We start from the raw sequence: 25,768 nt of genomic DNA on the forward strand, positions 1-25,768 counted from the left end.
AACATCATTAACTATCCCTGTATTGACCGACCAAGTGCCACAGGCATGGAACTCCACCCTACAAACTGACACCCAGCACCTGTACAACACAATGCGTTCTTGTTTACATATTTCCATTCAGCATTTTGGTGGTTACAGCGGTTATTGGTGTACCAACATTTCACTTTTGCAGTGGCTTGTCTTGCACTTACATTAACCTGTGATCTCGCAATTTTAATCACTTAAATATGATACCCGGACAAATGTATTCCCAAAATTTCATTACTCTACATGAATTGTTTTTTGATTTTAAGAGTCACCCTCCTCCCCTGCCCCTCCTCCCCCTGGCGGTGTGTTATCTCCATGTTCAACATTGCTTTTTTTCCATCAAATCAAAATCTTAATAGACATCTTGTACCTGTTTCTTTATCTCCTTAAATTTATTGTCTTTTTATTTTGTGTTACCTGCCAACAAAGTGATAACCAAAATTGATCAGTTTATCATTAAAGCTAGGAAATATTTCGTCTATTTGATCAAATCTTTTGTTCATTTGAGGTGGTCCTTTGCTCATTTGCAGAAATGATTCATTGAATTCTGCTTTTGTTTCTATTGATTTAAAGTCGCCTGCATAATAGCTGTTAGCTGTTAAAAGTTACCACTCTGTTTATGAGAGCCATTTTTGTCAGTCTTCTAACAAGTAATATTGATGAAGGCATAGAATTAACAAGTCACTTTATATCTTGGTATTTACCTAACAAATTCACTCCGTTGATCATCAAGTTTAGTGTATGAATAGCAATTACCACTGCACAATGAACTCTGCATTAAAGAAACAAAACCCACTTGTTATTTGATAGAGTGAATTTTGCCGAGAGGTCTTACGTGCAGTGTCGACTGCATCTCCTTGTATGTTGCTACTGCACAAACCCGCCTGTCATTGCTGGTTGCTAACTGCGTTGCCCCATATCATAGATCCTTTGTGTTCGTTGTTGATCCACTGCTTGCCCGTGTTATGTAGAAACTGCTGACTGCGAAAATGCAAGTTGTCAGTTGCCGTTTACCACATTTGAGTGAATATAGGCTGCACTTTTTCTCTTAAATTTTGGCTTGGAGAAATTATTGTGTGGCTTATAATAGTTTTTCCCTGCACAGATCATAAATCATAAATTTCAAAATGAGGTGTGCATGTACATGTACCTTGTTGGGTGAAAAACTTAATACCATAGCTGCTCTAAAAAAAAAAAAAAAAAAAAGTAAAATGACTTTGTTTTGCAAAACTGCACGAGCTTGTTTGTACAACTTGCTCACTTGAAGAGCCATAGTGCAGCGACTAATATGAGTCTGTATTTAGATATAAATCGGATGGCCTCGGTTGGCACAACAGCTGTATCAGCACAGCCAGCGTAGTCACCCATAGTTAGCAGATGTCAGTCCATTCAACACATCTGCATGCTTGTAAACAAAAGCAGACTTAAGTAACACATTGAGTTCCAAATTGCAGAAATGTTATTTGTATTTGAATTTGGTATGTTTTAAGTTTGATGTATTCAGCAAAGCAACACTTTGCTACAAAATACATAGCAGTTACTGCATCATCCAAATTTATTATTAAAGGTATTTGAAAGCTATTTTACTACTTCTAAAGATGTATATGTTTTACCTTATCTATTGAAAACATTGTCAGTTGTAGCATTTATGTTCGATTTCTGCTTTACACATGGAAATGTGGTCTGCTTCCACATTTTAATTGTAGCAAATACAGATTCCAAATACGTTTAACAAGTATGAAGTATTTACGATCGCTGTGGCCAAACAAATGAAGAAATGTAATAAAATCTTATTTAGATGAATGGAGGTAAAATTCGCACAACATTGAATAGATTAACAATTAATTTTTATTGTTTTTGTCAAATTTATAACGAGTTCAGGTCAGAACACATCAAAACTTGCACAATGGGACCGATTTACTCCAACCTATCAGTTTCACCCACATCAAGCACGATCGCTTCTCAGCGTAACTGGCATCTGATTCTTCACCCTTGATAGATGATCCAGAATGCTGCTTGGAGCTATTACCAAAGAGGAGGTCATCTTCAGTCCCATTTTAAATCCTTATAGCAGGATTCTTCTTAATAAGTTTTGTCATTTTATTTTAATTTTCAGATCAAACTTCTTCCTTACTGATTTGTGTTCTCCCACTACAGAGAGGGTTCCTGGTGACAAAACCACGAAAATACTGATATAGGCTTAAATCTTATGCATTATTTAGTAATTTTTCTGCTGTTTATACTCTTGAAATAACTTTCAGGTAATTCAACAATTGTGGAAAAGATTTTGCTACTCACTGTAAAGGTCAAGCTTTCAGCCAAAGCCTTCATCAGGAGAAAAAAAAGAAAAGAAAAGAAAAAAAAAGGAAAAACACACACACACACACACACACACACACACACACACACACACACTGAACACTATATCTGGCTACTCTGACCAGACTGGGACAGAAATGCATTACATGGGAGCAACAATCCATAGTGGAGCAGGAAAGGGTAAGGAATAGCAGGGCAAGGGTGTGGGAAGAGGAAACCTTGGTTTCGAGAGTTCCAGAACCTGTACAGAAAATTGGAATAGAGATCAACATAAACATTATTTCTGCCCTTTTTATTGCTCATCAAAACCACACATTGCATGTTGTACCTCCATACAGCGAGACCTTCGGAGATGGTGGTTCAGATTGCTGTACACACTGGTACCTCTAATACCCAGCAGCACGTCCTCTTGCATTGATGCGTGCCTGTATCCACAAGTTCATCAAGGCACTGTTGGTCCAGATTGCCCCACTCCGTAACACGATGTCCTGTGACTGCACAAAAAGCATTATTCAACATGGTGGCGTTGCTGTCAGGGTTCCTCCTAGCCGTAATCCGTAGATAGCAGTCATCCACTGCAGTAGCAGCCCTTGGGCGGCCTGAGCGAGGCATGTCATCGACAGTTTCTGTCTCTCTGTATATCCTCCATGTCTAAACAACATCGCTTTGATTCACTCTGAGACGCCTGGACACTTTCCTTGTTGCGAACCCTTCCTGGCACAAAGTAACAGTGGGGACGCGATCAAACCGTGATATTGATCATATAGGCATGGTTGAACTACAGACAACACGAGCTGCATACCTCCTTCCTGGTGGAATGACTGGAACTGAAGGGCTATTGGACCCCCTCCATCTAATAGATGTTCCTCATGCATGGTTGTTTACATCTATGGGCAGGTTTAGTGACATCTCTGAACAGTCAAAGGGTCTGTGTCTATGATAAAATATCCACAGTAAGCATCAACTGGGGTGATGCAAAACTTTTTTGATGTGTTTATGGGAATATGAAAATCCAGTTCGTAGTACCTGTTCAAATTTGTACCCGAAAGGGAATAGGTAAATGATTATGCAAAATCCATAAGAAGTCATACTAAGCTGGTATCATAATTCTGCACAGTGTAAAATATTTCTGTATCATAAGGAAATTGACCTTTATTGGGTTGATGAGCATCAAACTAGATAGCTGTGCACGGAAATCAAAAAATCCATTTAGTGACACTGTCATATGCATGCTGACACTCTTATTGGTGTCAGTGCACCTGTCTAGACAACTTCACTGTGATATGAATTATTTTTATATACAACAGGTTTAAGACCTGTATATGCATACACATACAATAGATCACAAAGCTTTGTCTTTTTCATGTTTCAGGTGCTGGAGCTTTCCCTTGGGGTGGAGCAGCTCCACCAGAGTTTATTCAAAATTTAGTGCATGCCTTGGGTGGTCATATGATGGGACGCATGGGTGGTACTCAGAACAATGGAAATAGTGCAACAGGTGGAGTAACTGCTGGAGCTGTGCCAGCACCTGCAGCTGGGAATGGCGGACAAAACAGCCAAGCACGTGGAAATACTGCTACGTATCCTACAACAGCTACACAGACTCGTTCTACATCAAGGCCTCATGTTCATCTTGCACCTGCTGCTGTACCAGGTCATTACATTATCAGTCTATTGAAACTGCTTGCACTTGTTAGAGCCAGGCTCATAGTTTTCACATTTTTCAACAATTTGTGTCTTCTTCATTAGTAATACAGCATGAACATAATTTTAAGCTGTACTGATACAGTTAAGTGCTGCAATTTATAAAATTTCCTGAAGTCCATATATTTACGGTGCTATTATAGTTTCATTCATGAAATAATGCTCCAGTGGATCTCGTAATAAATGAATAATTGTCTCGCACGTCATAATGTAAGTGCATTTTATAATCATCTAAGGTCTGCAATGCAGCTTATTTCTATCTTGTCTGAGAGGGTTTCAGATGTTGTAAATGGTAGTTGTACTTGGAGCCAAAGTGTTCCAGACAGATCAGGATCAATCTTCAGGTGAGGGATGAGAACAAGCCATATTAGTAATATGGCTCCATTTGATAGTGGGATGTAAATGTACTTGGGGCCCTTGTCAGGGAGTTAAGGTGCTCATTTCACTGAGGGCATTAGGGTGATTACTGAAACTTCCTAGGTCAGTATAGTATCAAGTCTGAGTCTAAATGTTAGTGTTTCTGCATTGTGTTGTATAACTTTAGGATATCAACAAAAATAATCAGTTTCTTAAAATATAATTGGATAGCTAAAGAAAATCTACTCACCAAGCAGTGGCATGAGAAAACACATATAAGGGTTAAAGAAATGTGCATGCTCTTGGAGCCAGTGGCTCTCCTCCTGGCAGAAGGGTTGAAGGGGAAGGAAGAGGGATGAAGGAAAAGGAATTGCAAGGTTTAGGAAATGACGAGTTTGAGAAAGTCGCCCAGAACCGTGGGTTAGGGAAGACTTACCAGACGGGATGAGAAGGAAAGCCAGATTGTTGGGGGCTGCATTGGATGAGATGTTTAAACCTGAGACCTTACTCAAAATGGGAGATAAGGTAATAAGCTAGAGAGAGATTACTGACAAAACATTGTACAAGACTTAATAAGAATGGAAACCTAAGTACATTGCATATGGTAGAACTGGAGGGTGAGGGAAAAAAAAAGACAGGTCAGAAAAATAAGAGGTATAAAACTAAAAAGAGATGAAGAAAGGAATATTTATTAAGAAAAAATGCAGTGACCAACGAATTTAAAGAAAATGATTAATTTAAATTAAAGCCAGGCAGGCGGCAAGAACAAGACAGGATGTAGTGCCAGTTCCCAGCTGCAGAGTTCTGAGAATCTGCTTTATATTGTACTGCTTTATATGTTGATAGTTTCCATCCTTTCCATGACAACCCAAATATTCTCTTCCACAAGAGTCTTGGCATTCGAGGCAAACATATTTGTTCAGATGCAGACTTTTTATAGAAATACACAAACATTCTCAACTGAGCTTTCACCGAATGTAATTACCCTACCAGCCTATTTCAAAAGCAGATTTCCCAAGCTATCAAATTCATTCATGGGACCGTTGATCCTTCCAAAAACCAGCTTCTCATCATTCAGTACCACACTGGTCTTGAATGTGTTCATCAGTTACTTCAACAATGCTATGACTTCTTAAAATCATACCTTGAAGTGGGGTCCATTCTGTCAGTCATTTTGCCCACTGCACCTAAAGTAACTTTCCATCGAGCCCCAAATATTTTCCTACCCTATGGCTCCTACCTCTGTGACTGTCCCCCACTGTAAGACTTGTCTTATGGACTCTCCCACCTTTACCTATACCAGACCTGTAACCAACAAAACATAATGCTATTAAAGTTGATATGACTACCATTAAGATATCAGCTGGGATGAGTGGGCATATGCGGAGGTTATATACTGGCAACACACGATATACTGTTGTAGAGCGTGCTCTACAACATGACAAGCCGTCACAGTACCTGCTTCACCACATAGACCATATGTATTCATCCCCCCAGACACCAGTCTCTCAGAACTCTGAAGGTGGGATCTGACATTACAACATGTCCTTGGTATGTGCCACCCACCTGAACTTAATTAATGTTAATTATATTCTTCAATTTTCTCAATCTCGTCATTCTTCTCACTAACTATTCCTTTCTTCATTCCGTTTTAGTTCACTATATCTCTTATTTTCTGAACCATCTATTTTTCCCCCACTCCCTTCCTCTACCACATACTGTATAATGTTCTTGGGTTTCCACTCTTATTGACTTGTGCACAATGTTTTGGCAGTAATCTCTGTTGTGCGTATTATCCTATCTTCCATCTTCAGGCTTTCAAGTTTTCAAATATTGTACAATGCAGTCTTCAACAATGCATCTTTCCTTCTCATCCCATTTGGTAAGTCTTTCCTGACCCAGGGTTTTGGACATTTTCCAAACTCTCCACACTTCCTAAACATAGTGTTTTCGCTTCATCCCTCTTCCATTGCTTTCAACCCTTGTGCCAAAAGAAGGAACCACTGGCTCCGAAGGCTTGCACATTTCTTTAACCCATGTATGTATTTACTCCTGCTGCTGCTTGGTGAGTAGATTGTTTTTATCTATTCAGTTATGTTGTACTGCTTTAAGAACTTGATGTTACTTACCTTCAATGCCTATAACTATGAAGAAAACGGAAGAGCAGCCAGTCCATAAAGTGTGAACCATAATTATATAGTTGTACATACTGACGAATCTTAGCAGAGAGAGAGAGAGAGAGAGAGAGAGAGAGAGAGAGAGAGAGAGAGAGAGAGCTTAATCTGTTCTAATCCTCAAGTGCCATTCTAATGACACAATTTTACTCCTAAGAATGGTTTAAAACAGTAGAACAGCATTTCACATTTGCAAAATCAGCAAAAGATAGTTTGACTGTGCTAAATGCCAAGTCACATGGGAATTCGGAGACAGTGATAGTGTAGTCATGTGGAGACTTGTACACGAGTTTCTAAGACTTGGTGTGTCAGTTTGTTGCATACTGTCACTTACAGTGTATCAGAGGGAAAATTATGGTTTGAAGAAGAGAACACGAAGCATAAGTCAGACTAGTCAACAGTCGGATTGTGGAGAACATCTTGTCAGTCGTCCTCTGTTAGGTTAAGAATAAGAGATGGCCCATTGGTAGTAATTTTATGTGTAAGTACTACTATTTGGTGAACTTACTGATCAGAACTTCACCAGGAAGAATATTTTTACACAATTAGAATTCTGGTTCCGTGTGTTTACTGAAAACTTGAATAAGTGGAGCTTCTTTTTTGTAATAAACCTCTTGATTCCCAGCTGAAATACTTGTATAACACAAGATTTATTAAATTTGATTAAATAATGGAGAAAATATAAAAAGACAAGAAATGAAACTGCCAAAATGGAGTATGATTCGAAAATTGTAGAAGCATATGTGACTGTAGAAAAAGTTTTAGATGCCACTTGTACAAAAATTAAAGAAACCTTCGTTGAAAAGAATAGGTGATGTAAGGATATTGAGAGTGTAAACAAAGGAGATAAGGCTGAAAGATGGAAGGAATATGTAGAAGGGTTATGTAATGGAAAGGAAAGTGATGACAGTATTATCGAAATAGAAGTATTGGATGAGAATGAGGTCGGTGACATGGCACTGCAAGAAATTGACAAAGCACTGAAAGATCCAAATCATAACAAGCACCTTGATAGTGGATAATATCCAATAGAATTATTAAGATACTTGCAGCATTTGTGAGGCAGGCAGACTACCCCCAGACTTCAAAAAGAATGCAATAATTCAAATACTTTTTAGGCTTATGGTCAGTTGTTCAGTTCACTGCATGACATTTCAGCTGGGCACCTGCCAGGCATGCTCAGGTAAGCCATCAAAGACTATTGCTAACTCTCACTATCACGCAGCTTATTAGGCAGTGTTTGTATTTCATGCACGCATTAAGATGTCTTGACAGACTGACAACAGTATCCTTTGGATAGTGCCATTATGGCAGAATTGCAGAACTGGGCTGTTCTCAGGGTTTCACTCACTGTGGCCTTCGGTGCAGTGTTATCTTCTTTTAGAGCAAGTCTTGGAAATGTGGAATTCCACTCATTATCCAGCTGATATAAACTACCACAGTTCATCAGATTTTCTGCCATACTAATTTCCACAGATTCTTTATTATTAAAGTTCCAAAAAGATGTTGCTGTAGCTAACCTTATTGCTTCATCATACTCAATTGAGTTCCCAGTGGAGATACAGTGTTCAGCAATAGCAGACGTGGTTGGCTGCACTGCTGGTGTTCAATGCTGGGTTCTTCCACAGTGCACTTGGTTTGGATTCTGTAAACCATGTCAAATTGGCAAGATACTTTCTAGAGTCCAGATCAGTTTGGGTTTCAGAGAAATAGAGAGAGATTTGAAGCAATACTAACCCTACAATCTTAGAAAATAGATCAAAGAAACACAAATCCACATATATTAGCATTTGTAGATTTAGAAAAAGTTTTTGACGATATTGTGTGGAGTACTCCTCTTGCAGTACTGAAGTTATTGGGAGTAAAATGTAGACAGTGACAAGCTATCCACAACTTCAGCTGAAACCAAACCACATTTATAAGAATCGATGTACATGAAAGGGAAGAAGTAATTGAGAAGTGTGAGGAAGGTTTGCAGCCTATCCTGTCTCTGTTTTTTAACTTGTGCATAGAGCAACCAGTAAAGGAACCCCAGAGAAATTTTGAAAAGTTTCTAAAGTTCAGGGAGATGAAAGAAAAACTTCTTTTGTCGATAACACTGCAATTCTATCAGAGTGTACGAAGGACTTGGAAGGTCATCTGAACGGAATGGATAGTGTCTTGAAAAGTCATAAGATGAACCCCAACAAAATTAAAACAAGGCTAATGGAGTGTAGCCAAATTATTAAATAGGTTATGCCGAGGGAATTAAATTAGGAAATGTGACACTAAAAGCAGATCATCACTTAAGCAGTAGATTACTTTTGTTATTTGGGCAGCAAAATATCTGACAGCAGCAGGGGTTAGGGGTAAAGATCTAACATGCAGAGTGGTAATAGCAAGAAAAGCTTTCTGAAAGAAGAGAAATATGTTCACATGTAATATAAATTTAAATGTTTGGAGATCTTTTCTGAAAGTATGTGTATCGATTGTATCGTTACATGGAAGTGAAATCTGGACGATAAACAATACGGATGAGAAGAGGTTAGGAAATGTTGTACTATGAAAGTTAATGTAGATGGGTAGGTTAGATAAAAAAAGAGAGAGAGAGAGAGAGAGAGATACTGAATGGAATGGGGAGTAAAGAAATTTATGGCACAACTTGACTGAAAGGAGGGATCGGCTGACAGACTTATCCTGAGTTACGAAGGATTAGTTAATTTGATAAGCAAGGGTAGTGTGGGGGGAAGGGAAGGGGGGGACCGTAGAGGGAGGGCTAAGCTTGAATACAATAAACTAGTTAAAGTGGATGTAGCACGCAGAATTTTACACAGATGAGATCTAGATGTCAAATACTCAGCTCAGTCATATGTTGATCTTCAATTACTTATATCTCTTCTTGTTTCTTCTCCATTTCCTTCTCAGACCATGTGTTCCGACCTGTTCTACATCTTATCTGACCCATTCTGGATTATTCTCTCTCTCTCTCTCTCTCTCTCTCTCTCTCTCTCTCTCTCTCTCTCTCACACACACACACACACACACACACACACACACAGTCACTTTTCCAGTTAATAGTGTATGGTTTGAAAACACTGCCTATATTATCAGTCCGATCAAAGGTGCTCTCAAATACAGTGATAAAGCTTTTACATTCTGTTGACAGGTTTGGGTTCAAATTATTTTGACCCATTTCTTCCGTGTAACTCTCATCACATACGAAGCCGTCGACGTGGTGCATCTCAGGCTGCGACGCAGCAACCCTCTCAACAGCAGTCGCAAACACAATCACAGTCACAGTCACAGTCGCAACAGCAAGTACCAGCTAACGAACCTGATGCCGAACAGGCTAATACTGCTGCAATAGACTTATCACAAGCATCGGCTAGGACTTCTGCAACTGCAGCAGTGACAGCTGCTACGACTACCAGCAGCAGCAGTAGTGGTGGTGGCGGCGGTGGCAGCAGCAGCAGCAGCAGCAGCAGCAGCAGCAGTAGCAGTAGTAGTACACTACCAGATGGTGGTGCTGCTTCTAACAACCAGCAGCAGCAGCAGCAACAACAGCGGAGGGACTTACCTCCTGGAGTACCACCAAACCTTCTCGAAGTACTTCGAACCTTTATTCCCAGGAATGCTCAGGTAATGAATGCAGAATCCTGGTGCACAAATTTCTTTGGAAATCATAGTACTCTATGGTTGAAATGTAAATGCTTTATTTCTGTATTGACATAAACTATGTTTTCCAGAGTTATTTATGCACCGGAATTAATCCTGTGGATTCAAATAATTCCTAAAATGTGACTGGTTTGTCATTTCTGAAAACTTATATTCATCAGTCGCAGTGTTCCTTATTCGTAACTGATAAGTTTTAAAACAAAATTAGATTTCTTCTGCTGAGATGGACATAATCTTTATCTTTATAGATTGTTTCTGTAAAAACAAACTAGCAAATTAATTTTAACTCTTGCATTAACCCTGTCAATAATTGGGAGGGAGGGGGGGGGGGGGGGGGGTAATTTATGCCCATCCTTAAAAAACTGTGATCTAGTCATGTATTTTATATTTCAAAATTTGGAAAAAAAATTAACAATGTAGGAAAAGATGGATTGCTACTTACCATAAAGAAGAAAGTTGCAGACAGGCACGATTAAAGGACACTCTCAGCTTTCGGCCACAGCCTTTGTCGTCATGAGAGAGAGAGAGAGAGAGAGAGAGAGAGAGAGAGAGAACATCCACATACATAAGCAAGCACACATCATGCACACACTACCACCAACTCCAGCAACAAAAAATATTTGTTGTTTTTAATGATTTCTTATGCCAGATTCTGTAATTCGTTTTCTATTTTGCAGTTTAGCTTAACTCAAAAATTTAAACCGTAATAGTGAATATGACTTCTTGCCACAAATGTCATATTCATATTTTCAGTTTATGGACCCTACTTATACATCAGTACATACTTTAAAAAATTAATGTAATTTTTTTCCTTCCATAAAGTTTCTCTCCCCCTCAACTGTCCCGCTCCCCTTTTCCCTTGGTACTACATGTTATGGAAAATGGGTTGGTATTGCTAGAGTTAATTTGAGTTCTAGTTGAGTAGACAAAGTGCTGAAAATCTTTCTTGGTGGTGCTGCGGCAACTGTCACATTCATTATTTATTAATATTTCAGTCTAGTTTGAATGAGAAAGTCTCGTAGAAAAGTTCTAACCTTACTTTTCAGCTAACTTAGTTTGACTGATCTTTCCAAGTTCACGAAATCCTCCATTTCTTTGATCTGTTACTTACACATTTGCAATTCTTTCTAATGAAATAGTTAAATGTGCCTTTAATTGTTAATGTGAATGTTGATTGTATTATTTTCTAATAATTTCAGAGTGCTCCACTGCTTCTCTTTCTTCCACTTGATCAAGCACTTCATTTACATACAAATGAAAAGACCCCTTCAGATGACCCATTTAGCATAAGCCAACGTTCATTCTAGCGTAGGCAGATTTTTTATCATCAGAGTCCTCATTTCAGTGTGGTGCACATAGTCTTCCAGACTAAAATTCATATCGACGGTAGCCAATGAAAACCTCGTAATTCCATCTGTGTGTGAAAACTCAGTTGTAGTAACTAGAAACTCTGTAATCAAAGAGAGATTTAAAAGTGGATGGATTTCTCTAATCTGTCAATAAGTAAGCTTCTGCTACCCAGTGACACATGTAGCAGATTTCTGTATAAATAAGTAAATTGATCATAAGGGGAAATGCTTGTAGAAATCCAGAATGTGTCTTATATTCTCTGTTGCATGAATATCAGTTACTTCTAGCTGCAGATCAGTGCAAATGGGTACTGGAAGCTTTTTCACTTCCCATTCTGTTGAACTGCAAATCCTGATTTATTTCCGCGTGTGACAGATCTGTAACTACACAAACTAGTAAATTCCTCCATTTTGTATACTTTCTTAAATACTGCTAAGTTTGCCACATGCAACTGCGTGCCTGTGATACCTACACTTCCACAGAGCACAAAAGAATATGCAACGAACTGAGCAAACGCTTTGCTAGATGACTATGAAAATAATCAGCCACAACCTGTGGAGGCACATGATTGTCATTTTTGATAACAACACTGTACAAAACTGTTCCTCCTGAAGTTGGCGTAAAAGAATACTTCATAGTTGTAGCTGAATATTTAAAAAATCACCATCCATGAAAGGGCGCAAGGGCGTTGTTAAAAGTAGTACAATTTTGTAGGTCATCCAAATGCCACACTAACTGGACATCTTTCTCGTCTTCAGAGAGCTTCAGAGCTTTCTTTTAAGTTTTAAAACCTCTTGTACGCACTCAGATTCTTCATACTTTGTTTTTTTTGTATTCCTTGACGTAGTAAGACATTTTATGCCTTTGTAAATTGAGACTGATAAAAGTATCCAATGTCTTATAATACACTAAAAATTTTGCAGGTTCCTTGTTTTCTGCAAAAAGATAAGATTCCCATACTTCAGATTGAAATGCGAATGTGTTGTCGGTTTACATAATTCTGACTCGCGATTGTTTCTATTTAATGACACCACTGTCAAAACTGACCCCCACCTATTTCATAGTTTGTGTTTCTTCTGTGTTGTGACCATATGGTGTGTGAACATATCATTCACTCCCAACTAAGACGCCGCTGCCCTGCTCGTGGGCTAGAGCCTGAGCAGACCAGAGTGCTCTTGCTTGAAATCAATTAGTTGATGAGTCCTGATCTAATGCCAATACTATGTAGGTGATCGGAGAATTTTCTGTGATGGTAACACACCGTAATTATTGTCATTTTGTTTTGCTGCACATCCAAGCCACAACCTCACCTCTACTGTCACCGTTTTATCACTAAAAGTGAAGTCTTCAAAGGTTTTCTTTGAGTTCTTGAAATGGATGTAAATCGGATGAGGCCAAGTCGGAAATGTATGGAGGATGATCGATGGCAGCAAACCCAAGGCATCTGATTGTTGCAGATATCATAACGCACATGTGTGGTCTGGCATTGTCATGACGAGGGAGAGGATGCTCCATGCATAGACAGTTAGAAACTCAATTACAGCACACTGTTTGTCATGCACCAACATAGTTACGTTATCCAATGCCATGTTATATGCTACAGTTCGGAGTCCTCTTTACGCAGAAGCTTCCAACTTGTGTGAATGATGCATGGAAGTCAACGGAGTTACTTGCTTGACGAGTAACACCTCAATCAATCAGGGTGCACCCATCTGCAGGTGGTTGCTCATGTCGGCACCATGATGCGTGTCGCTATGGATCGGAGGAAATCCTCTCTGGCTTCCGGCGGCTATCTGATTTGGTGAAGACTGCCAGTCTCTCTAGCGGAATGAAAGCTGCATTGGTAAAGTACCGGAACTTCAAGCGCTGATAGAAAGCACTGAAGCTGAAATCGTTATAGGTACAGGAAGCTGGCTGAAGCCAGAGATAAATTCTGCCGAAATTTTTACAAAGGCACAGACGGTGTTTAGAAAGGATAGATTGCATGCAACTGGCGGTGGCGTGTTTGTCGCTGTTAGTAGTAGTTTATCCTGTAGTGAAGTAGAAGTGGATAGTTCCTGTGAATTATTATGGGTGGAGGTTACACTCAACAACCGAGCTAGGTTAATAGTTGGCTCCTTTTTACCGACCTACCGACTCAGCAGCATTAGTGTCAGAACAACTGAGAGAAAATTTGTAATACATTTCACATAAATTTTCTCAGCATGTTATAGTCTTAGGTGGAGATTTCAATTCACCAGATATAGACTGGGACACTCAGATGTTTTGGACAGGTGGTAGGGACAGAGCATCGAGTCACATTATACTGAGTGCGCTATCCGAAAATTACCTCGAGCAATTAAACAGAGAACCGACTCGTGGAGATAACATCTTGGACCTACTGATAACAAACAGACCCGAACTTTTTGACTCTGTAAGTGCAGAACAGGGAATCAGTGATCATAAGGCCGTTGCAGCATCCCTGATTATGGAAGTTAATAGGAATATAAAAAAAGGGAGGAAAGTTTATCTGTTTAGCAAGAGTAGTAGAAGGCAGATTTCAGACTACCTAACAGATCAAAACGAAAATTTCTGTTCCGACACTGACAGTGTTGAGTGTTTATGGAAAAAGTTTAAGGCAATCGTAAAATGCATTTTAGACAGGTACGTGTCAAGTAAAACTGTGAGGGACAGGAAAAACCAACCGTGGTTCAACAACAAAGTTAGGAAACTACTGCGAAAGCAAAGAGAGCTTCACTCCAAGTGTAAACGCAGCCAAAACCTCTCAGACAAACAGAAGGTAAACGATGTCAAAGTTAGTGTAAGGAGGGCTATGCGTGAAGCGTTCAGTGAATTCGAAAGTAAAATTCTATGTACTGACTTGACAGAAAATCCTAGGAAGTTCTGATCTTACGTTAAATCAGTAAGTGGCTCGAAACAGCATATCCAGACACTACGGGATGATGATGGCATTGAAACAGAGGATGACACGCATAAAGCTGAAATACTAAACACCTTTTTCCAAAAGCTGTTTCACAGAGGAAGACCACACTGTAGTTCCTTCTCTAAATCCTCGCACAAACGAAAAAATGGCTGACATCGAAATAAGTGTCTAAGGAATAGGAAAGCAACTGGAATCACTCAACAGAGGAAAGTCCACTGGACCTGACGGGATACCAATTCGATTCTACACAGAGTACGCGAAAGAACTTGGCCCCCTTCTAACAGCCGTGTACTGCAAGTCTCTAGAGGAATTGATTGGAAAAGAGCACAGGTAGTCCCAGTCTTCAAGAAGGGTCGTCGAGCAGATGCGCAAAACTATAGACCTATATCTCTGACGTCGATCTGTTGTAGAATTTTAGAACATGTTTTTTGCTCGAGTATCATGTCGTTTTTGGAAACCTAGAATCTACTCTGTAGAAATCAACATGGATTCTGGAAACAGCGATCGTGTGAGACCCAACTCGCTTTATTTGTTCATGAGACCCAGAAAATATTAGATACAGGCTCCCAGGTAGATGCTATTTTGCTTGACTTCCAGAAGGCGTTCGATACAGTTCCACCTGTCGCCTGATAAACAAAGTAAGAGCCTACGGAATATCAGACCAGCTGTGTGGCTGAATTGAAGAGTTTTTAGCAAACAGAACACAGCATGTTGTTATCAATGGAGAGATGTCTACAGACGTTAAAGTAACCTCTGGCGTGCCACAGGGGAGTGTTATGGGACCATTGCTTTTCACAATATATATAAATGACCTAGTAGATAGTGTCGGAAGTTCCATGCGGCTTTTCGCGGATGATGCTGTAGTATACAGAGAAGTTGCAGCATTAGAAAATTGTAGCGAAATTCAGGAAGATCTGCAGCAGATGGGCACTTGGTGCAGGGAGTGGCAACTGACCCTTAACATAGACAAATGTAATGTATTGCGAATACATAGAAAGAAGGATCCTTTATTGTATGATTATATGATAGTGGAACAAACACTGGTAGCAGTTACTTCTGTAAAATATCTGGGAGTATGCGTGCGGCACGATTTGAAATGGAATGATCATATAAAATTAATTGTTGGTAAGGCGGGTACCAGGTTGAGATTCATTGGGAGAGTCATTAGAATATGTAGTCCATCAACAAAGGAGGTGGCTTACAAAACACTCGTTCGACCTCTACTTGAGTATTGCTCATCAGTGTGGGATCCATACCAGATCGGGTTGACGGAGGAGATAGAGAAGATCCAAAGAAGAGCGACGCGTTTCGTCACATGGTTATTTGGTAAGCGTTACGGAGATGTTTAGCAAACTCAAGTGGCAGACTCTGCAAGAGAGGCGCTCTGCATCGCGGTGTAGCTTGCTCGCCAGGTTTTGAGAGGGTGCGTTTCTGGATGAGGTATCGAATATATTGCTTCCCCCTACTTTTAGCTCCCGAGGAGATCACGAATGTAAAATTAGAGAGATTCGAGCGCGCACGGATGCTTTCAGACAGTCGTTCTTCCTGCGAACCATACGCGACTGGAACAGAAAAGGGAGGTAATGACAGTGGCACGTAAAGTGCCCTCCGCCACACACTGTTGGGTGGCTTGCGGAGTATAAATGTAGATGTAGATCAATATTGAGAACAGAATAAAAAATTCAGCAGCATTTCTTTTTAACACACCAAACAATTGAAAATCCAGGCTAGAATAACAACAATATTATGAAAAGGATAGATAGCTACTTACCATGTCATGGAGATAATGAGCTGCAGACAGGCACAGCAAAAAAATATAATGGAAACTCCAGGTAGGAATATCAACAGTGCAGGAAAAGATAGATTGCTACTTACCGTAAATAAGACACGTCGAGTTGCTGACAGGCACGATTAAAAGACACTCACATGTGGCTTTTGGCAACAGCTTTCTTTATTACACACACAAAAGCACACCTCACGCACACATGTCCGCCAATTCCAGTATCTTGGCCCGGAATGGAACATCGTGTGGGGTGCAAGCAGCAATCTGGAGGTGGTGGGGAAGGGGAAGAGATAGTAGTGTTTGGGTCGGGAGAGAGACGAACGCTGTCTGGCGGAGTGTGCATGGACGAGACTCAAACAGGCACAGTGTCAGGAGTTTGTGGGGAAGGGAGGTGGGGAAAATAAGGAACAAAAAATGAGAGGAGCGAGGAAAGACGGGTGGATGCATTGGCAGAGGGCTACAAATAAATAGGTATGAGAGACAAGGATGGGGTGGAGATGATAGGACGGGGGTAAAACTGTTGGGTGGGGGCTGTGGGGACAATATGTTAGTGTAGGTTGAGGCCAGGATAATTAGGGAAGCATCCAGGTGGCTCGGGTAGTGAAATAGCCATTGAGATCAAATGTGTTACATTTAGATGCGTGTTGTGCCACAGGGTGATCTACTCTGCTCTTCGCCACAGTTTGGTGGTGGCTGTTCATACTGGTGGACAGCTGGTAGGTAGTCATACCAATATAAAAAGCTGTGCAGTGATTGCAACAGAGCTGGTAAATGACATGGCTGCATTAACAGCTGGCCTGGCCCCGGATTAGGTAGGATAAACCTTTGACAGAACTGGAATAGGAAGTGCTGGGTGGGTGGATTGCACAGGTTTTGCACCTGGGTCTTCCACAGGGATATGATCCTTGTGGCAGAGGGTTGGTATTGGGAGTGGCATAGGAATGGACTAGGATGTTGTGGAGGTTGGGTGGGTGAAGGACCAATTAAGTAGGGGTGGGAAGTATTTCAGGTAGAATGTCCCTCATTTCAGGGCAAGATTATAGGTAATCAAAGACCTGGCGAAGGATGTGGTTTACTTGTTCCAGTCCAGGGTGGTACTGGGTGACGAAGGGGACACTCCTTCCCTCCACCACCAGGTTTTCTGAACTGTGCAGATGGGAATTATCCTTACAACACATTCTCTGCTCTGTTAATTATCCTGGCATCATCCTACAGTAACTATCCCCACACCCTCTACCCAACAGTTTCTACCCCATGTCCTATCATCTCCTCACCATTCTTGCCTCCCACCTGTTTATTTGTGGCCCTCTGCCAGTTTCCACTCTCTATGTCCTATCATCTCCTCCTCATTCTCATCTCCCACTCTGTTGATTTGCAGTCCTCTGCCAACACATTCACCTGTCTTTTCTCCCTCCTTTCATTTTTTGTTCCTTTTTTCCCCCGCACCTCCCTTCCCCACAACACTGCGCATGTTGGAGTCCAGTCCCGGCACACTCTACCAGGCAGCATTAGTCTCTCTCCCCATCTGTACACTACTCTCTCTTCCCCTTCCCCTTCAGATTGCTGCTTGTATCCCATGTGATGCTACATTCTGGACAAAGGTGCTGGTGTTGGGAGTCGTCTACATGAGGTGTGTGTGTGTGTGTGTGTGTGTGTGTGTGTGAGACTCTACAAACACACACACACACACACACACACACACACACACACACACGATCGATCTCTGGCCGCTAAGGCAAGACCGCAAGCAGCAGCACATGATAGGAGAAGGAATCTGGATGGAGAGGGTAAGGGGGAGGCTGTGGTGGGGAGGGCTACAATAAATTGTTGCTTGTGGGACGATCAGAAACATGGTGGGGAGAGGGTAGGACAACTAGGTGCAGTCAGAAGATTAGGCAGAGGGCAGTGTACGAGTGGGGGGAGTAGGAAAGGAGAAAAGTAAGAAGACTGTAGGTGGAATAGAAGGCAGTATAGTGCTAGAGTGGGAACAGGAAAAGGGGTAGGTGGCTGAAGAACAGTTACTAAAGAAGGTTGAGGCCAGAGAGGTTACAGGTACATAGCATGTATCACAGGGAGTGTTCTCACCTGCGCTACTCACATGAGACGGGGTTGATACGAAGGATCCAGATGGCAAAGGCTGTGAATCTGTCACTGAAGAGAAGAATGTTCTGATGGGTATCATACTCAGCTACTGGTTGGTGCAGCTATTTCTTGGCCACAGTGTGTTGGTGGCCATTCATGTGGGCAGACACCTTGTTGGTTGTCATGCCCACATAGAATGTAGTACAGTGGTTGCAGCTCAGCTTGCAGATTGCAAGGCTACTTTCACAGCAACCCTGCCATTGATAGGTTTGGTGATGTTTGTGACCAGACTGGAATAGGATGGATGTATGGGACAAGTCTTGCACCTAGGTGTGTGACAGGAATATGAGCCATGAGGCAAGGGGAATGGGAGCAGAGATGTAGTAGGGATGAACAGGGATGTTGTGTAGGTTCACTGGGCAGCAGAACACCACTATGGGAGGGCTGTGAAGTATAATGGGGAGGGCATACCTCATTTCAGGGCACGGCAAGAGGTGGTCAAAACCCTGGCAGATTTTGTGATTCAGTTGCTCCAGACATGGGTGGTACTGAGTCATGAGGGGAATGCCCCTCTGTGGCTGGACAGTGGGACTTTCGGGGTGGGAGGGACTGGAGAGAAATGGCATGGGACATAAGCAAAAGGGGAAAAAGGTATTGAGGTTCCGAAGGAATGTGGATAGGTTGTCCTCACCCTCACCCTCAATCCAAATCACAAAGGTGTCATCAGTGAATCTGAACCAGGTGAGGGATTCGGGATTCTGCGTGGTTCTTCTAGATAGCTCTTGAATAGGCTGGCATAGGATGACGCTATGCATGTGTCCATTGCCATACCGTAGGTTTATTGATAGGTGATAAGAGGTGTTAGTGTAAAGGGAGGTGCCATCAGCAGTGGCGAACAGCACACCGTACGGTATAGAAACAGGAACTGTGGAGAATCTGTGGAGGAAATGGTTGATATCTTTTATGTAGGAGGGTAGGATGTGGGTAATAGGCTGAAGGTGTTGGTTTACGAGAGCAACTGGTCACAATGAGATCAAAGATAAAAATAACTGAAAAGACTACAATTTGCGTTCAAGGTCGGTGGATGGGTATGTATGAAGAAAGGGGACAGTAGATGTGACTAGATTAGGTGAGGTTGGTATTTGCGTACTGGAATGAGAGGAGAGAAAGAGTGATGGTTGGGAAGGGGGTCTGTAGGATCCGATTATACAAGTCTGTGTGGCATATGCAGGTATGGAAGTACAATGTGAAAATATGCCGGAGTGATGCAGGAACACTTTTCCTCAGGTTTCGTCGTGTTTCCCCACACTTCATCCAGCCTGTCCTTATTGTAATTTTTCCCACTTATGTTTGTGATTTTTTTTTTATGTATTTCTGCGTTAGCTATTTAATTTTATGCATTTTTATCCTCCACTACATATACTTGCTCCTTCCATCTGCACCAACACAGAAAAGTTCCTTATCCATAGTCAGAACACAGTCCCACATAATGTTCCTGCACTGTTGCCTAGCTCATAGAGTCCCCCCAAAATGGCCTTACCATCAAATTACTTGTCTCCATCTGCAACTCCCCCTGCCACACTGACCTCCATCTGCTCAGATTCCACCAGTTCTTAATCTTAACCCTGTTCCTGCAAAACAATGTAAATTGGGCCCAAACCTTCTTGCAATACCTCCTCTCCAGCTACAAAATTTTGCTGTACAATCTCAAATTCCTCTGTCCCATCTACCACATCAAAACTATTGCTCTCCAGGAACTATATCAGCATGCACACCAGCACCTCAAAAACTCTCGAACCTCCTCCTGCCTTGGACTACCACTATCCACTACCTTTACAACAGCTTTCGAATGTCCTTGCATCCCCTCATAGCTAACAAACCCTGCCTCGTAGACCTAATACATTACCATACCCTCAAAGACTCACTCCCACCACCATACAGCATCCAGAACCTAAACAGACCCAAAACAGTCATGAACCTATCCTCCAAAAGCTTCAGTCCCACAGTAGTAGTCTTGTCCAGAGGCCTTACCTATTGCCCCACTCCAAAATTCAATCATGCCTGGCTTATCTCTTACTTCCAGTTACTACAGTGGGAACAATTTTTTGTCACCGCTCTACCACACAGACTTGACCCAAAACCTATGTTTTACCCTGCTTGACTCAGTTCACTCAACCATCAATTGTCACACACCCTTACTGCCCCCAGATCGCCCTGCTAGCTTTCCAGAATGTCTTAACCTTGAACCTTGCCTCATCATCATTCCCCAAATCCCTCAACATGCAAGCCAAACTTACATCCACAGAAAGAACTGCAATATACAACCTAAAAACTGATCCTGACCTTATAATCCTGCGTGCTGACAAAGGCTCCACTACTGAGGTTTCAAACCACAAGGATTAGCTGGCAGAAGGACTCCGCCAGCTGTCAGACTCGTCCACCTGCATTCGGGAGGACGACGGTTCAATCCCGTCTCTGGCCATCCTGATTTAGGTTTTCCGTGATTTCCCTAAATCGTTTCAGGCGAATGCCAAGATGGTTCCTTTGAAAGGGTACGGCCAATTTCCTTCCCAATCCTTCCCTAACCCGAGCTTGCGCTCCGTCTCTAATGACCTCGTTGTCGACGGGACGTTAAACACTAACCACCACCACGTCCACCTGCGAACCCTGACACATTGACACCATTCCAGAAATCCAACAGGATCTCCAGTCTCTCCTTAAATTCTCTGGCCCATTCCAGAACCTCCCCCTCTCCTATCGCATTGCCTTCAGGAACTTGTTTCCAGCCTTGCGGTTAATGGTCCTCGAGTCCTCTGTTGAGACTTTCATGTTCTTATGCCATACTTTGTCTAACAGGATACCAAGATTGATATTTTTGTGGTCTTGAGTAGTCCTGCTGCTGTCTTGACTAGCGGGTCATTCCATATCAAATCACCCAATAAAAAATAAATTTTACACCCACCTCCTTAGATTTTCATGAAATTTGGCTCAAATGGTTCTAATACCATCCTGACAACACCTGCAAATTTTTTTTGCTGTATCTCTTATAGTTTTTTTTTTTATAAATTTTTAAAGTTTTTATGTTTTGCGTTTTCCGAACCTTCGGAAATGGTAAATTTAATTTGTATTCAAAACTTTAAAATTGCTTATCTTAAAAACCCTTTTAGATAACATCATGAATTTTTGCAGCAAGTTTATTTATTATACATATTTGAAGATAAAAATGATACTATTAAAATATATTAATCTTTTCTATGATATATATATATATATATATATATATATATATATATATATATATATATATATATATATATATATATAAAATGGAAGGAAACATTCCACGTGGGAAAAATTATATATAAAAAAAATTATATATAAAAACAAAGATGAGGTGACTTACCGAACAAAAGCGCTGGCAGGTCGATAGACACACAAACAAACACAAACACACACACAAAATTCAAGCTTTCGCAACAAACTGTTGCCTCATCAGGAAAGAGGGAAGGAGAGGGGAAGACGAAAGGAAGTGGGTTTTAAGGGAGAGGGTAAGGAGTCATTCCAATCCCGGGAGCGGAAAGACTTACCTTAGGGGGAAAAAAGGACAGGTATACACTCGCACACACGCACATATCCATCCACACATCCATATGTGTGGATGGATATGTGCGTGTGTGCGAGTGTATACCTGTCCTTTTTTCCCCCTAAGGTAAGTCTTTCCGCTCCCGGGATTGGAATGACTCCTTACCCTCTCCCTTAAAACCCACTTCCTTTCGTCTTCCCCTCTCCTTCCCTCTTTCCTGATGAGGCAACAGTTTGTTGCGAAAGCTTGAATTTTGTGTGTGTGTTTGTGTTTGTTTGTGTGTCTATCGACCTGCCAGCGCTTTTGTTCGGTAAGTCACCTCATCTTTATATATATATATATATATATATATATATATATATATATATATATATATATATAAAAATAGGGATGTTTTGTTTTATAAGAATTGCAATATCTAGAGTCTCAGACCTGATAGAATACTCAAATTTGTTTTAATTTACTCTTAAACATATAGGCTACTTGATAAAACAAAAATAATGATTGCTTTTTAACATGTTTATTAAGTATAGTAGATTACTTTAGAATTATGTACAAAGATAGTGTACTTACGACACTTATGTATAACCCAACTAATTGCTTGAAACATTGAATTTTTTGAGTAATTTTGTCTTTTTAATAAACATTAATGCTGATTCAAACTGTTTTTCCACTTCATCCAAGAGCTTTCAGTTCTTTTGATGCAGTCTTTTTTGAAGTAATACATTCTTCCAGTGCCGCTTGATTGAGGTGCGTCTACTACACAGACTATGTGCTCCAAAGGCACTATGCAAGAATCTTCTCTTTCAGGCCAATAAAATGATGCAGCTGGTCCTGAAGGATGTAGAAATAGAATTTCTGCATCATCATCATCATTGAATATTGTTTTTACCAGTCCAAAGTACCAGTTACCATCATAATTTGCAGCCACATAGCTGTTTATGGATGGTTCAACATGAACCCAATCAGAAGAGCAATGAAAAGAAAAGACTGAGTAGGGTTTTAGACTATCTGTAGTCCTTCTCATTTCAAGGTTGTTTGTTGGAAGTGGTTTGAAGTTCTGAAAACTTCATGTTCTGGGAGTGGTTCGGGTTGCTGAAAAACGTTTTTCTAGTTTTAACCATAGCAAATCAGCTTCTTTTTTGTCAATAAAGTGAAAATGAATGAACTTGTACACATCGATTGCTGTCTTTATTTGTTCTTCGTCTGAAAGCTGTAGACTGGCTTTCCTTAAAATTCTTTTAATAGTTCCTCCTAGGCCATCACAAATTGACTTCCCATGACTTGTTGCAAAAAAACAGTGTTGGACCTTCAAATTAAAGTCTCTCAAGTGTTCAGTCAAATTTTTAAAACTGTTTCTATTTTTGTACTTCCCAGCACAACCATCTGTAAAGTAGTGAACTGAGTCAATGTCAGTATGATGTAATGACAGCCACTTTGTAATTTCTTTTTGTACAAAGTTAACAAAGCCAGTGTCATGTTCTTGGTCATCACTAATAAAACAGTGGTTGGAAACAAAAACATTGTTTTCCTCATTTCTTAGAAAAACTCCAACTGGGTGTAGAATACAACCACCTCTATTCCAGTGGTAACTTTGGATCTCATTTTGTATAACAAAGGAATAATTTTCACTGAAATCCATCACAATAATTGCTGTTTTGGGTGGTGGGTCTTCTTTCAATCTTTTAAACGCTGCTGATTGGGATTTTGCTATAAACGAGTACGGGGTGAGCTTTTCCAATAACCTAACCAATAAAGAAATGTAGTCTTCAACACTGATAGACTGTTTGATCATTTCTGCCCTGTCTGTGTTAACCCACTGACTGATTACAATTTCTTCTTCTAAATCATAATCTTCACTTAGTTTTTCAGTTAAGTACTCAGTTAGTGCCGTACTTGCAGGACAGCTGTCGCAATGATGTAGCATGCAGTTTTGGTTTTCCGTCTTGCACACAAGCATCTTAATTAGGTCTTTATAAGATTCTTCAATTTTCACAGCATCCAGTAATAGTTTAACTTTCTGGTGGATACTGCAAACACATACGGTGTGTGTGCCTGCAGCACCAGCAAGGATACACCATTTAGGTCTCAAGAAACAAAATTTTAAAAATCCTACTTCTACCTCGGGATTCTCCCATTTGAAAGAATAAGAGAGTTCTTTCAAGTTACACAAAATGAGTCTTTTTTTTGCATGTACACATTTTTTTGAACACTTACATTGTATTTTGTTCCAGGTAGCACTCTGGAACTTTAATCCTTTTCATAAAAATTTGTTACAAGTCTTACTGTATTTTCAGAAAGAGTTTTACCTTTTTTTGGACCAGGAGTTTCCAAAATACCCTTTTCAGATTTTAGCTTTCTAGCTTGTCGCACCATGTACTCACATTAAATTCTTTCATCACTTTATTTCGACTCCAAGAATCTGGAGCCAAGGTCAGAATCTGGAGCCAAGGTCAAAATCTGGATTTTTCTAGACCTCCCAACAGATGAAATCTTCTCTTTCATAAGAGAAATCATTACATCAAAATCCTTTGCTTTCTCAACCACACTTGTATCGTCTTCATCATCATCAGAACTTGGTGCATCATATTTTAATGCTTTTGAAACCCCCTTTTTTGCAGTCTTTTCAATACTGCTAACCTTCCTTTTAAAATAAGACCCTTTACTTTGTTCTGACAAGCAACGAAGCTTTATCGGTGTTAAACCTAAATTATCAAGAGCAATGTTTGTTTGTATGAGGGATTCATTTCTGGATTCCAATGATTCTAAGTCAACCATGACTTCATCATCTGTTTCACTTTCATTGACTTCAACTCTTAATTTTTCCTCACAAAAGTTACGGCATGTTGAGCAAAGCTTTTGTCCAGGTTTAATGCTAATATTTTTTGTCAGTAATTGTTTAGAAAGATCCAAACCTACACTTCTTAACGATTTTTTGATGGGCTTTTTGTGTTTTTTTAGTGGGTTTACAAATGTTGTTTGATACTTTTCAAAAACATTTAAAAAGTAGTAGCTGTGGTGTGAACATATATTCTTAAATTCACACAGATTAATTCCAGACCGTAAGTGGATCAAATCTTTTTCTTCCTCACTCAGTTCAGATACCGGTTGTAACTTTTTTGAAGGTGTGTAGGTTGTTTGGAAACAGTTAGATTTTTTAAATATCCCTATGCTACATGTTTTAATATCTGACATACTGATTTCACTTTTGGTCTGATTACTGTTCTGGTTACTTTTTTAGGATATTTGAAAAGAATCTCTGTAAACTAAGTAACGGTACTTACTGAAAGTTCGAATAAACTTAATAAAATACTATCCAGGCACTATTTAACACTGTAATAATTTTTTACTTCAAAACACAGGAGTAACAAAACAAAATCCAAGCGTACATTGTTACTCCAAGAAGACAAAAACTTATTTTCGGTGTCTAAGTCACTTGGTACTTTTTATTTTTAAAATATAATTAATATTATTTTAAAAATGAAATAACTATTAAACAGGTTAGAAAGCCAATATAATTTTCTTTTATCTAATAGCCTATACAATTAAGAGTATTTTAAAACAAATTTGAGCTTTCTATCAGGACTGAGACTAGATATTGCAGTTTTTGTAAAACTAAACATCCATCAGCTAAAAAAAAATTAAAAAAAAAAAAAAACAACTTGTAAATTTTTTTCATTTGGAAGATTTTAATATATCTTTAAAGTAATTTTTTTTAACATTTAGATATAGTACACAAACTTATTCCAAAATTTCATACTGATATCTTGAGTATTCTTTAATATACAAATTTTTTTAGTTGTGAGGACACG

The 25,768-nt window shown here is 40.0% G+C and overlaps 1 protein-coding gene across 6 annotated transcripts in view; it reads left to right on the plus strand.

Annotated features, from left to right (window-relative positions):
- The window catches only part of LOC124615782 (large proline-rich protein BAG6), a 227,613-nt gene that overhangs the window by 125,976 nt on the left and 75,869 nt on the right, over window positions 1–25,768 (plus strand). For all 6 annotated transcript variants that reach the window (XM_047143900.1, XM_047143945.1, XM_047143927.1 and 3 more), the window contains exons 13-14: window positions 3,719–4,000; window positions 9,727–10,199. In XM_047143900.1, the coding sequence (XP_046999856.1) occupies window positions 3,719–4,000; window positions 9,727–10,199 (755 nt within the window). The remainder of the gene's footprint in view (window positions 1–3,718; window positions 4,001–9,726; window positions 10,200–25,768) is intronic.

This window comes from Schistocerca americana, chromosome 1 (genome assembly GCF_021461395.2).
Source record: "Schistocerca americana isolate TAMUIC-IGC-003095 chromosome 1, iqSchAmer2.1, whole genome shotgun sequence".
In the NCBI taxonomy this organism is placed as follows: Eukaryota; Metazoa; Arthropoda; class Insecta; order Orthoptera; family Acrididae; genus Schistocerca; species Schistocerca americana.